General features: G+C 44.0%; 1 protein-coding gene across 4 annotated transcripts in view; it reads right to left on the bottom strand.

Moving 5' to 3' along the window:
• The window catches only part of PSMG2 (proteasome assembly chaperone 2), a 45,920-nt gene extending 33,258 nt beyond the window's left edge, over positions 1–12,662 (bottom strand). For 3 of the 4 annotated variants that reach the window (XM_054016753.1, XM_054016752.1, XM_054016754.1), the window contains exons 1-4: positions 12,451–12,662; positions 10,908–11,079; positions 5,921–5,979; positions 1,369–1,487 (exon numbers count right to left, since the gene is read on the bottom strand). In XM_054016753.1, the coding sequence (XP_053872728.1) occupies positions 1,369–1,487; positions 5,921–5,979; positions 10,908–11,079; positions 12,451–12,510 (410 nt within the window). In that variant the 5' untranslated portion in view covers positions 12,511–12,662. The remainder of the gene's footprint in view (positions 1–1,368; positions 1,488–5,920; positions 5,980–10,907; positions 11,080–12,450) is intronic. The other variant, XM_054016751.1, reaches the window with a different exon arrangement.
• Between the last annotated feature and the right edge of the window lie 2,444 nt (positions 12,663–15,106).

Raw genomic sequence — 15,106 nt, 5'->3', positions numbered from 1 at the left:
CTTCTTCCCAATTAGTTCAACTCAGAAGGTTCAACAGGTCAGTCTTTCTGCTGCTGTCTCCCTGCTATCAAGGAGGAGGCAGCAGTTGGTGAGACTACAGCAATCTCGACCCACCCACTCTGCAAAATCTCCTGGCCCCAGGCTCTTAAAGACAGTGACAGGACTTCTTCCCAACCTCATTCATTCCCTCACACACTTCCTCTATCTATATCTCCTCAGCCTTTTTTCTTTATTATACACAGATATAGAACCTTTCACAATTTTAAAGGGCCACACTATGATGGGATGGGCTGAACCCATAGCACCTCGTACCCTTAAGGTGCAGACTATCCCCATCAGACCGATAAACATTTATAGATCTCAAGACTCCTTTAAGACACTGAAGACTTGTTTAACTGAAATAACAGTAGGTCTTCTGCAAAAACAGTGATGTCACATTTTTAAATCATGGATTGTGATGCCCTCAATCATTGAAAAATGCTCATTTTTAAAAGAATTAACATTACCCTGGATTATTTGTAAGCTTAACATTGCAATGTCGTGCTAATGTAAAAGAGCAGAAGCTTAAACTGATCAAAAATTAACAATAACTGAAAATTAATCTGAGTCATCTTTTATCCAAGCTGAAATGTGAAAACAAAACAGCCAGGATACAGTGAGATGCAAACTAAAATTCAATTTTAACTATAACCTAAAAGCATCCCTTTACAGTTCTATTTCATACATATTAAGTAAAGCGGGCAATTTAATTGCAGTTAATCCCTGTAATTAACTGAAAGCAAAATGAACCCATTAATTTCTTTAACATGTTAATCGCATACCTTTGGATGGGGCAGGAGGCACCGGCAGTGGGGGGCTGAAGCCTCATCCGCAGCTTCCCAGGCGGCAGATGGGGCCTGGAGCAGCCCCAGCCCCAAGAGGGGACTGAAGCCCTGAGTCCTGCACTGGGCTGAAACCCCAAGTGGGGGGGGAGGGAGAGCTTGAAGCCTGGAGCTCTGAGCCCCAAGGGGGCTGAAGCCCCACACCATGAGGGGGGGGCTAAAGCCCCGAGCAGGGCTGAAACCCAGAACCCCCAACCCTGACCCTATATTTGAAAATATAGAAAACCCCAAAAATATTTAAATAAATGGCATTCTAATATTGTTTAACAGTTTGACGGCAACTGTGATTAATCACACGATTAATTTTTTTAATCACTTGACAGCTCTAATATTAAGTTTGCACAACCTATACACACACAGCTAAGCAAAAGAAACCATATCAAATGCACTTAAAGTAATGGGACCTATGCTAAATGGAAACATGTCAGTTAACTTTATGGAAAAGAACAGGAATATTAAATTCCTTAAAGCACACATATGAACATACCCATGAAGCTGCTGATCATCACGCTGATATGCATGGCTGCTTGATAGAAGAATGACTTTGGCACATCTACTACTTTTCACCCAAGAAAGCAGTGTTTGACAAAATGACCTATACTTGTTCTTTATATCAAGATGGAGGAGAAGAAGCAGAATGAAAGATTAGGTATTTAAGAAATGACAAAAAGCTACAATTTTTATGGTTTGTAATGCTTTTAATGTTTAGGGACAATGCAAGATGTTCATTTAACAAACTAGATTTTCCTCATGCCTGTTAAGTCTTTATTTTAGAATACAGCTTTTAAGTGGAAGGTTAAGGATGGAACCAAGCTTAACTACAATGCTTATTTTCATACACTAGTATCTAAAAGCCCGATCCAGCTCCTAGTGGAAAATCTTGTGACGTTACACCCCATATACCACCTTGGACGCTGCTGGCTCTTTTCCTCTGTAGGAGGATGGGGATCAAAACAAAGGTTTCCCGCCTTAGGTAAATCCTTTTTAAGGCTAGGGAGGAGGTTAATCTAGACTCTCCTCCATTACATACCCCATAAGAAAGACTGCTAAAAGTACATATGTCACAGACCCAAGGACTCTCTCCCTCAGGGGGTCCCATGGAGAGGCAAATCAGCATTGTATATTGCTAACTACGTTGCAAGCATTGTAGGGCATTTTGGGAAGGATCAAAGGTGTGAGTGTGGAATGAAAGATTCCTTTGCAGGCTGCAAGAGGCCAAGGGGGAAGGAGGAAGAGAGCAGAGAACGGGTTAACTCAACACTGCAGCTAGCAAGCTCAGTCTGACAAGACGACACTGACCCCAGTCCAAGGTCACGGCACTAGACAAAAAGTCTGCAGCGGCATTTCTCTCTCACCTAGCCACAGCCAGCCATAAGAAAAGAAAAAGTCCACTGAACCAGGGCTGCAGAGATGGAAAACACAGGTAAGACTGGGGTGGGGGGGAGCGCAGAGCTTCGCGTCCCTGGAGCTGGTATGTTTTGGGAAAGCGGAAAAAAAAACACAGAAAGCCGGTTTGGACTGGTACAAAAAGCACCAGGAACAGAGGTCGCAGAACGGAACACTTCCCCCTCCCCCCCCCCCCCCCCCCCCCCCCCGAAAAAAACAGGACTTAAAACCCTCCTGAGAGCTGGAGCAATTCGGAAATCAACTGCAGACCCTAAACAACTTGATCCCAGGACAGAACTCCTGGCCAGCCTTGGGTAGAGCGTGCAAGAGTATAAAAGTGGCCTCGGGCTTGGGGCAAGAATGCTTTTTTCCTTCCTCTGAGTTACGTGGGGAGCACTCATCACTCACTGCTGTTATTTTATTATTTTAATCAATAATTCAAACACTTGGTGTGCTCAGTCATCTCCTCCCTAAAAATCCTGCGGCCTCAACCTAATCACCTGATGCCCCAGGCAGTCTGGTAACAAATCTGTCACACATGAAGGGACAAAGAACTAACTTGAGGGGAAAGGCAGGGTTCCAGCCTGTAAGAAGAAATAACTGGAACTCTAAGCTAGAGAAACTCTACTAATAGCTTAAAACAACATTTAGGGTGAGAAATTACTTCTTGAAACCAGTCTCTAAGATCTTAGCTTAATATGCGTGTTTTGTTTTATTTGCTCAGTAATCTGCTTTGTTTGGTTTGCTATCCCTTATAATCACTTAAAATCTGCCTTTTATAGTTAATAAATTTGTTTTGTTTATTATTAAACCCAGTTTGTGCAATTTCTAACTGGGGGGCAAGAAGTTGTGCATCTCTCTCTTCACGCTGAGGGAGAGGGTGCTGTTGAGATTTTTCTATACAGCGCTAGACAGTATTATTTTGGGTTTATTCCCCAAAAGGGATGCGCACGTGAGTGCTGGGTGAATCCTCTCACACAGAGCTGACTTCCGTCTGTTTGCAGCTGGGTGTGGCCCTGTAGGAGCTGGATTTTATAATGTACTATGAGAATTAATGTATGATTTAATTTCATCCTGTCAGCCACCACTTTTGAATAGCAGAAAGGAATGACAGACCAGAACAATCCTTATGACTAATTATGGTCATCCTTTTGTTTTAGAATAAGTAATAAAGCTACTATGGTTTCCTACATGTATTACAAATTAAGAAGTAAGAGACAGGATTCTCTACTGTGTCTATGTTAAGTAGATTAGAGGAACATTGAAGGCCTGGGTCTCAATGTAAATTGTCTTGATTATTGATTGTAAAACTTAGACAGATTTAATTTGCAATGCCCTGTTGCTCAATATAAAATACTACTGTTTGTATTCTCAATCTGTTTGTGTGAATGAGGAATGTATGCATTAGAAAAAGATAAGGTCTGAAGGCCATTGTTATAGCCAGTCAAGGAAGAAACTTGAAGAAACTTAAAGGACATCAAAGAATCATCAACACACATCCATAATGAAGGGCAGATTGACGACCCTGAGGTAAAGGCTCGCACCCCTAAAGACAATTGATTAAATCGGAACAAAGGACAGGATGACCCTCTCGGAGGTGTATTGGAATGTTTACACCAATTAAGAAGTAACTGGTCACAAAGTGACACAGCAAAATCCATAGGCTTCAACAGAGAAGAAAACCTGTAAGAACAGGGTGCTTTGCCATATGACTTTGGGTTCGTCTTGCCACACTCCAGGAGCATCGGATCGCGACCGATAGAACCCCGCTCCTCTCTGCGACCAATCTGGCTGGCCACTAGATTGATCCAGATTCTGGACTGGTACCTATGAACATCAGTGGCAGGAGAGAGAGAGAGAGACAGAGTGTGTGTGTGTGTCTAAAAAGCATATGCTAACTGTGGTATTCTCAATAAATGCAGTGTATTTACCTTCCTCTATAAAGATCCCATGTGCTTTGTATGAGCATAACAGCTACCTATGTGTGTGTGCTGCAAGAAACCGGAGAGCCTAATTCACCAAACGGAGAGGGAGTCCAGGGTGGTGGAGCAGGAGCAGCTCAGTGAAACCCCATTACATCAGGTGCCATCCCAAAAGGGGGGTCCAACCCATCATAAATCTACTACAGTTAGATTGTAAATGTTGAAGGTTTTTAAGAACCCATACACTTGAACTAGCCAAAAACTGTGCTCAGTTACTCTGGTATGGTAAATGCTGGCTTTAATGGCAATCACTATCTTCACATAGCAAGTATACAACAATATGAATTCCTCCTCATTTCACATTATAACCTCAGTTCTGAGGTAGATGAAGAATCCTGAGAAACAACTGAGTCATTTTGACGGCAGAAATAAATTTATTTTAGAGATAAACAGCACAAATGTGCACTACACCTCTACCTCGATATAACTCTGTCCTCGGGAGCCAAAAAGTCTTCCCGCGTTATAGGTGAAACCGAACTTGCTTTGATCCGCCGGAATGCGCAGCTCCACCCCCCCGGAGCACTGCTTTACCACGTTATATCAGAATTCATGTTATATCAGGTAGCGTTATATAAGTAAGGCTGCGAGTTTGTCACAGAAGTCACAGATTCTGGGACTTTCCGGGACTTCTGCAGCAGCCAGTGCAGCTGTCCTGGGGGCTGCCTGAGTAGCTCAGGCAGCCCCAGGGCCAGTTTTGGGCCACCACACCCACCTCCCCCAGCAGCAGGAGTTTGGGTGTGGGAGGAGGGCTCAGGGCTGGGGCACAGGACAGGGTGAGGGCTCTGGGCAGCACTTACCTCGGGGTTGGGGGGGTTCCCCAGAAGCGGTGACATCCCTCAGCTCCTAGGCGGAGGTGTGGCCAGGGAGGCTCTGCGCACTACCTCTGTAGCTCCCATTGGCCACAGTTCCCGGCCAATGGGAGCTGCGGAGCCGGCGTTCAGGGTAGAGGCAGCACACAGAGCTGCCTAGCCATGCCTCTGCCTAAGAACAGAGGGAGAAGGATGTTGCTGCTTCCGGGGAGGCGAGAGCCAAGTAGGGAGCCTGCCAGCGCCCTCCCATCTCGCAGATTTAGTCTGGGGGTATATAGTACAAATCATGAATGGGTCACGGGCCATGAATTTTTGTTTACTGTCCATGACCTGTCCATGATTTTTACTAAAAATACCTGTGACTAAAACATAGCCTTAATTATAAGGAGATATTTTCCAAAAATAAATGGATTAAATACTGCCACTATCCTAGTGACAATAACTAAATATACAACATCATGCACCTATCGTCTGATTAAGTCCAGTTTGTAGTTTCTCAGCAGTCCACAACCGGAGTTTAATTCAAACAGTAGATAAACAATTAGGTAATTAATGGCAATTTTCAAGTGTATTTGTTTGATAAGCATCTTACTAGTTACAACAGTTTAGAAAGATTTTGATTCCAACTTATTTCCCATTATTTTATATATTTGCTGGATAGAAGCCTTGCCAGAAACAATTTTTAGAGTCGTTTTAAAGAGAAGCAATTTACTGTACTGGAATCTTTCTCCAGCTATAGTTACTTTTGGATTTATTTCAAAAAATGGTTAACATGACTCTTGACTGCTAAAGAATTTGGATATGAACATTTTCTTATTCAGCTTTCAATAGACTCAGTGGGAACAACCAATAATATACATACCTTTACAAACGGTGATCTGATCTGGAGAACCACAAGCTTTTTAGCAGGTAAAGAATACACTGCAAAAAAAAAAAAAAAAAACAGTTGTGTAAAGAAAACAAGTGCATAATGTAGGGTTAGACATGTTCAGATTAATATGATTTATAACAGTGGATAAAAAAGGATATTCTAAATAAAAATTAATTAAAATAATTTAAACTAAATAAAAATATTCAATAATTTATTAAAAATAAATTCAGTATGTTTGACTCTGAAGTTTTAAAAACAAACCACTGAACTGGTGGAAGTTACTAGCTAAGCATTTGGAACCAGAGTTTGGTGAAATGGTAAGCCAGCTTTTGATAGCTGCAGCCTCTTCCAAGGGGGCAAAGCTGCAGGAAGGATTCATAGGTTGACTTCAATAGATTATTCTTCCAGAAAACAATTTTCTCATGAATCCTATGATTCAAATTACTCAGATGAAGGATGTGGGTGTTTTTTTCCTTGCAGACCTATATTCAGTTCATTCAGTTTCCCAAATATGTCGGTGACATAAGCACATCTTCCTTTGGTCAAACAGAAAGCTAAATTCATCCTTTTTGCAGTCTATTGCACAGATACACAGCTCATCTCTCAGTTAAAAAAATCATCCAAGTACTTTTCCTCTTGACAGCCAAAGAGTTTCACTGTGGAATAACACCACATCATGATCAGACCCCATTTCTTCACCAAGTTTTGCAAACAGACATGTGCAAAGAGACTGAGTCTTGATGTAGTTCATAATAGATGAGATCAGCTGCAAAACATCACATAGCTCTGGACTCAGAGCTTTAGATACCAGTTGTTCCGAGACTCCTGCAATGACTCCATACAGCAGACGGAGCAACTTTCTTTATCAAGGCATGCAGACCTGCTGTGTGTTCTGCCATAGACAAAGCTCCAACTGTGCAAAAGCCCACAATTTAATCACACAATATATTTTTGTCTTACATGTAGCACCACAGGACACTTGAACATTCCTTGTGCCATCTCATGACTGGAAAGAGGGAGACAGAACACAGTGACTTCGAGAATTGCACCCTCTCATGTGTATTTCACTAAAATCAAGAACTGTGCATCACGGCCCTCACTGCTCACATCAACTTGAAGAGCAAAAGCATCCATGTTTTTCAGATGCTCGACCAGTGTGTTTTCCTGATCTGCTGCTATCACCTCAATCCTTTGCTTCACTGTGTTGTTGGAGAGTGCTATGGCTTTGAGTTTATTTGCCTTAGTTTCCCAACATATTATGTTCCCCTTATTGATTGCAGCTGGCAAAAATCAAAATCTATCCAATTTTGTGAGGCTTCTTGGACTGTGAGATATCGTAATTCACCTCAAATGGTGCTTTCTGAGTTTGCTCAGAAACAGACATGGCTCTCTTGAATTGCACTTGTTGACACAAAAGTTCTTTTTTCCAGCGCTGGAAAAGTTACCTTCGTTTTCTTATATGCTCCTAGTGAAGGGTTTCCAAGTGTAATTTAACTGTATTAGGTGTCATGCTTTCACTAGATAACACTGTGTGACATAGCAGGCATTTTGGGCTTTCTTCGTTCTTGACCAAAATTCTGGTGAAGCTATAATCAAATCAAAGAAAGCCTCATCATATTTGCAAGCACATTTCTTGAATTCCTGTTTTTTGTTCATAACAGCAACACTAGAGTCACTGCTTGAGGCTAAGGCAGGAATTCAGTGTAAAAATTAGTCGATTGTGCCTCTTATCACAAATCAAAGAGGAATTCACTGTTAAGCAAAGGCAGCCAGGACTTAAGGCGGCCCTGTGTGGTGATCTTAGGGCAATAGAGAAACAGTGACTTACAATGATTCTTTATTGAGTGCCAATAGAGTACTCAGGTTGCCATAAAGGAAGATATGGGCCCTACCTTATGGACCTTACAAGACACTGCAGAGTCCTATCTCAGAAAAGGCTAGCATAGGCTCCCACCAGCTCAAGCACAGAGGATGCTCTGTTGATAGGGCTGCTGCCCACAGATAAGGATCTTCTGCATTCAGGTCCCTGAGCTGGATGCTTGCACAGCTGGATGATGCAAATTGCCATCCGCACACCCAACCTGTCTGTATCTGCTCCACAAACGCCAGGAGGCTGTTTTGATCTACCAAATGGTGGCCTCCACGTAACGTGACCTCACAAGCACCGTATGTGGAAGGTCATGCCATGAGGAGGCTGCCATTTTGTAGATAAAAGTGACAGCCTCCTGGTGCAGCATTCATGGACCAAGTATGGAAACACTGGGGGCAGACAGCACGGCCAACTGGACCCATAACTCATCTGCTGATGGTGCAACTCCATTTGGGGGTGCAATCCATAGTTTGGAAACCATTGCTCTTATGGGTGGGAAGGTGTTAGCGATGGCTGCTGCAGAGACTAATTACAGAGAAATGTGCTTCAAACATGATTGAAGAGGAACAAATCCTACTCTAAAAGGCTCTTAAACCACTTATTAAAGGGGAACTGTGGGATATGGATGCAGTTTTTAGCAATCCTGTCCACAGAAATAAATCACAGCACATATCCTTCAAAGCTGCAAAAAAAGACATGGAACTACCCAAAGCAAAAGAAAGCATTGATGTTAACAGTAATATGAAGACTGTCTGCAACTGCTACATTTTTACAAAAAAGCATTTTGTCCTGCAGTACGTGGGCGTTTCAAGAATCCAAAGCTGCTGCTAAACCTAACAAAAAAAAATAATATTGTAATACTTTACATATGTTACTTTAAGTGGTGCACTGGTGGTTGCAGTGACTTCAGCACCAGCAAGTATTACAGTAAGCAAGTGGGGCACAAGGCTGCCATTTTATCACCAAGCCTCACATAGGAGTGCTTGAGTGAAAGGCAGGTTTCCAACATATACATGATAACTGTGCAGCATATGCCTAATCTATCACTACAAGTGGCTGTTGGTTTAACAATTCATTCCAAAATCCGTGACAAATTCCTAGTGCAGCTGATAAAGTACAAGTGACCCATGGTACCACAATCAATCAATGTTTGAATGTGATGGAACAATGCATATGTGCCAAGCAAAAAGCAAACTAATGTGCATTCTGCATGCTGTTCCTCACCCAGCACCTGAAAATGTGACCAGTACCTTCTGACAGCAGAGGCCTCTCAGCACAGCAATCATAGATGGTATGGCTGATGTCTAAGTTCTTGACAAACCAGAAACCATTAATACCTGCTGAGATTTGGCTGAACATTTCATTACGAGGTTACAGAGAAAATACCTGACCTATGACCAAGACCACCTGGTGTTTGACACATATGCAGAGAAATCAATTAAAAATATTACCAGATCGAAGAGGCTCCAAAGTATTGCACCTATCCAGTACATAAATCTCCAACGTCCAGCTGAAGAAGCTACCATCTCATATTCACACAAAGGATGAGTTAACTGCATGCCTTGCAGTTAAAACACTCCAGCAGGCCAAGAATTGTTCAAAAAATCATCATACAGTGTAGCGAAACTGCTGCCTGGCACTGTTCTGAGGCTTTTCTTCATAGTTCCCATGAGGAAGCTGACACTAAAATGATCTTGCATGTCATCAGCGACACAAAAGGAGATGCTACTAAACTCTAGATTTTTGCACAAAACAAATGTTCTCTCTGAGAGACTCCCCCCAATACTTCCACAAGATTCTGTTTTTTTGTGCCTGCTACTAGGTAAGAGAATTCTTGTATATTCCTCAGAGATATCTTTCTCTCACTCAGACCATTAAAAGCTGCCACGCTCCCACTCTTTCGGGATGTGACTACTTGAAAGTTGGCTGGAAACACCACATTATCTTACTGGAAGGCATTTAATTCAGCTTCTGAAGAACTCTTTCTTCCCTCTGTAGGTTCTCAGAATAGCTAAGACAGTCACTCATGAGGTCAAACACACTGGAGGTGTTCATATGCCGCATTTACCATTTGAAGACCAACATTACGACACTTGCAGAACTACACTAGTGGATGTTTTCCAAGAAGCAGACAAACGGAGAAAAATTGCCACCAACAAGGGCTGTATTTATACCTGCTAACAATTTTCCCTCTTGATAAGTAATGGAAAAGCTCTGGGATGATCAAGCACATCCACAACTATCCTCTCCTATTGGGCCTGGACAAGCCTTATAGGATGGACTGATTGAACCACATGTGCGTGAAATACTATGCGTGCTTGATCAATCCTTTAACTACGCAAATGCTGGTCTGCAAAGGCCAGATGCTCACCATCCTGCAAACGTTTGGCCAGCAGCCTGCTTTGTACAGAGATGTGGAAGTGTGATGCAGACAAGTATTAGCATGACAATATACCCATCGGTGGAGAGAAACAACACTGAGAGAACTTGGATGAATGTTTTCAGTCCTTCCTGTGAAGGCTAACTTCCTTAGAATTATCACTGAGCAATGTCTTATTTAGGTAAACATTGCTGCCCCGTGTGATAAACCTGCAGCCCTAGTGATAAGTCATAAGAGTTCTTGTTACAGCTCTTCATTTAAAGTGGTTCACTTAAGTAATCTAAGAACAGGAATGTGGCAATTTTGGTCTGGAAATTATCAGATTGGAACAGTAATTTAGATAAATAAAAAGGCACATACTATATTATTTCAACATTGTAGTTTTCTGTTTCAGCACAAGCTGGCTTTACAAGGAAACTACAGTCCCAACCCTACAGTGAACATAACATGGGTGTACCCCCTCCACCCACATGGAGCCCCATTTCCACTGGGTCAAGTATCAGGGGGGTAGCAGTGTTAGTCTGTATCTACAAAAACAACAAGGAGTCTGGTGGCACCTTAAAGACTAACAGATTTATGTGGGCATAAGTTTTTGTGGGTAAAAACATCTCTTCTTCAGATGTAATTTCCACTGGGGGGGTCTCTGTATAGTTCATTGCAGGTTTGGGACCCAACTGAACATTTGAGACATAACTTTGGAACACTGGAAATACACTGTTAGTACATACCTTCAGCATTTATACTCAACTCTGTTGAGTTTTCTTCTGCTGTTGCAAATGGATTATTCCCAACCATTGGCACCAGGCAATCAGTATAGAAGTAACCAACTTTAGGCATGTCGAGGGTAAAAATAACTAGATCTACCGCCAGCTGGCCAACATTCCCAACTGATACCGCTGGCTGAAATAACAGAAGATTCTTAGCATTAAAACAATGAATTCGTGTTCTACATCCTGAATTACAGTAAAAAAAATTGATAGTTGACAAACAGTCAGAAATGAAGTTATCTGAATTCTTCTCCTAACTGGACTAATCAAACACCGAAGAGTAAGCCCTCACCATTAGATAAAAAAAGCTAATTTGTGAACAGCTTTACTAATGCAAACTTTGGTTTAGATCCTGCAACCACTTATACTTAACTTTACATCTGTGAATAGACCCATTTCAATATAAAATTAAGCATGTGGATAAGTGTTTACAAATTTGGGGCCTTAATTTTTTTGCTAGACAGATCATGAAAATATTCTTTAAGACCTAATAAAGGAATTATTAGCACCTAGTGACATCTATTGGCTATTTTGATATTACAGTTTTTTTACATTCAATTGTGATTTTTGAGTTGGAAACAACTATGTGGAGTATTCAAATTAATAAATTAAAACACAACTTATATATTTAAGTATATGCTCAAATGACTACCCTCTTACCTAATATTTAAAAAATGGGATATGAAAACCTGAAGCTTCCTTTTACATATTGGAAGGCAGATATCATCTATATTTCATTCTTATGCTAATAGATCAGTACTGCATTACAAGATGTGCCCTATTGAAAAACAACGACAACATACTGCCTCTATTACCCATAAAGATTAGCCTTAGTATGGCAAACAATGAACATTTCATTGTCCTGTTGTACAACTGTTTTGCTAGTGGAAATAAAAGCTTAATTAAGAAGACTGCATCAAACTCAGCCATAGATGGCTTTGGAAAGGGTATGTGGCATTCCCGAAAGAGAAGACAAGGTATTTGAATATATAGCCCCTACCGTGGATCCCAAGCCTGCAAACAGGTACACGGTGCTTAACTTTACTCGCATGCCTACAGTTAAGCCCGTGTACTGTTTGCGGGATGGGGAGGGGGAGAAGGGGTAACAAGCGACACCCTCCTCCCCGCAGGTTACTACAGAGTCACGGCAGAGCCGTTTCTGTTTCCCAGCTTAGCGGGTGCAGCCGGGTCACTCCTCGGCCGCCTCCCCGGACACCCACCGCCGGGCAGCAAGAGCCAACACGGCTCTTTCGTTGGAACCCAGAGCCCAGCCCGGGCCCGGCCGCGCCGATTTGCGCCGCCCGCGGGGGACCCGCCCCGCTGCTCCCCCTTGCCCCGGGGTGACGGGGGGCGGAGTTTCCCTTCCCGGGACCGCGCGCGGACAGGGAGGCCCCGGCGCTGACACCTGCTAGAGCCGCGGGGCGCTCGGCCTTGGCTGGGACACGGGACAGCTGCTGAGCCGGGTCGGGCGGGGGACGGGACCGAGGGGGCGGGGGCTTGTTACCAGCAGGAGCGTGAAGTCTTCAAAGTCCGGAGCAGCGGAACTGCCGCAGGGCACAAACATCCCGCCGGGAGGGAGCGGTGCGGTGCGTGTGCGTCTGTCCTCCAGCGGGGGCCTGCCGCTCTGCGGCGCCTTCGCCTGACGCCTGGGCGAGGCAGAGGGAGGCGTTAGGCGCCCCCTGTAACCGCCTGTCCCGCCCCACTCCCCGTAGGGCTCCTTTGCAGGGGGTCCTCTGATGCGCAGCTGGAGCCCAGACAGGGTGGGGGGCGTAGTGTAGGAAACTGCTCTCTGTAGGAACGTGCTACTTAGGGCGCACTCAGCACCCTCACACAAACTGAGCATGCTCAGTAACATCTGCTGAAGCCACTGCCCTTCACCCTGCCCTTAGTAGGCGTAAGGTTCAGCTGACTTCTTTTTAGAGGGGTTAAAAAGGGGCAAAGGGGGAAAATCGGAAGAGGGGGTGGCCATGGTCTAAGCAGAGGGCAACAATTGACTTGTCAAGGGGAGCAGCTGGGGGCAGGGTTAGGATAGGGGGATGAAGGGCAAAATCAGAGATGGGGGGAAGGAGACGAAGTTAAGCCTAGGGGTGAGGCATTGCCAGAGCGTGACAGAGGGCAAACACCTGGCACAGACAGGGGCAGAGAGGGTAACAGTTACCCCAGAGAGCTGAGACCCTAGTGTTTGGCAAAAAAAAAAATAGCGGGGGGGGAGCCAAGGGGCTTTTTTATTTCCCCTCTCACAGACAGCACTTCTCAGCAGGGGCTTCCTAGGGCTGGGTTCTTAAAGGCACAGGCATCCGAATGCCTAGTCACTGCAGCTCCTCTTTGCTGTAACCTACTGAGGTGCTGCAACAGGAGACTTAATTCAGTGAAACCCGGTCTTCCTTACATGCCCCCCGCCCCCAAGGGTCTGTACACTCCCCTGAATTTCCCAATACCCCCTCCAGTGGTCAATTAGTTACAGTAACTCCTCACTTAAAGTCGTCCCGATTAACGTTGTTTCATTGTTAGTTGCTCATCAGTTAGGGAACATGCTTGTTTAAAGTTGTGCAATGCTCCCTTCTAATGTCGTTTGGCAGCCGCTTGCTTTGTCTACTCCTTGCAGGAAGAGCAGCCCATTGCAGCTGGGGGCTTGGAACCAGGGTGGACCGGCAGCCTCTCCATCAGCTCCCCGCTCCTCTAAGTTCCCTGTGCTGCAGCCGCCCAGCAAGCTAGCAATTGCAGCTGTCCCTCCCCCCACTGCCATGTGCTGCTCCTGCCCTCTGCCTTGGAGCTGCTCCCAGAGACTCCTGCTTGCTGTGCAGAGGTAGGGAAGGAAGAGGGGGGATGAACAAATGTAGATTTGATGTCAACTTCTTCTTTATCATCACTAATGGTTCAACCCAATTTTTGTGCTTTGTTTCCTGGGATGAAAGAAGTTGGAATTCATCTCTTTTTACTCCCAGTCACAACTGCTACAGCTGACCATTTTTTTCCCTCATTGAATAGAATTTTGTTTTCTGAAAGAAGTCACCTTCTGCCTAATCATGAGCATATCATAAAGGATTGGAAGTATCTGACACATGAGAAGCCACCAAAAATGAATGCACTGCATTCGAGAAGTTCATTAACAGAGTTAAGTATCAGAGGGGTAGCCGTGTTAGTCTGAATCTGTAAAAAGCAACAGAGGATCCTGTGGCACCTTTAAGACTAACAGAAGTATTGGGAGCATAAGCTTTCGTGGGTCAGAACCTCACTTCTTGCATCTGAAGAAGTGAGGTTCTTACCCACGAAAGCTTATGCTCCCAATACTTCCATTAACAGAGTTGTGCAAAATTACAACAAGAAACCAGGGAGGATGTAGATATAGTGCTTCATAGTAGGCTTGTATAGCCAATATTAATTTGTGTGATGATTTAAAAACATGAGTTACCCCCCCATCTCAGTTTCTGTGGAAAACTGCAGTGAAATATTTTTTCTGTGCGATACTTGTTTATATCACATTCTGTCAGCTGCAGTATTCAGCATCAATTATCCTCCTAATGTAAATAGCAGGGTAGGTTTGTTTCTTTCACTGGCTCATTTTTTCGTGGGAGAAGCCTGAACCTCTAAAGAGCTATTCACCTCACCAAAAACACCACGTCAGTTTTTCAATAGAACTCTTTGCTTCCCTACTAAGGTTTGCCTGAGTTTGAGATCCTCAGTAGCAACAATTACAATCAACCTATGTCATGTTTTATAGAGATCACGAACACTTTACCAACTGGAAGCTCAGTTATGGCTTTAAAGCTTGATCCATGGTGTGGAGGAAGAGAAGGTGGTACATCTTCAAGCAAAGGTGGTGGGAGCAGTGTCTGTGCTGGTGAAAGCCAGGGGAAGCTCTGGGACCACGAGGAGCACTGGGGAGTGAGGGTTGTTCACACCAGTACAGAATACAAGTAGCAGCATACACCGCACATAGTGCATGTGTTACCTGTCAGCTCTGTGTTCTTGAGGAATCAGGGCTCAGAACCTCAGTACCCAGCCTCTCTGACTCACGAAAGACCTCCTTCCCCTCCCCCCCCGCACCAGTCTCTGCTTGAACCAAAACCAATCAGAAGACAGACTTACAAAAAGCAATGAAAAGGCAGTGGAAGACACACCTAAACCCCTCCGGACAAGGGTGAGGGGATTAAGGAAAC

This window comes from Malaclemys terrapin, chromosome 2 (assembly GCF_027887155.1).
Source record: "Malaclemys terrapin pileata isolate rMalTer1 chromosome 2, rMalTer1.hap1, whole genome shotgun sequence".
NCBI lineage: Eukaryota > Metazoa > Chordata > Testudines > Emydidae > Malaclemys > Malaclemys terrapin.
This window is presented reverse-complemented; position numbering and strand designations above follow the sequence as displayed.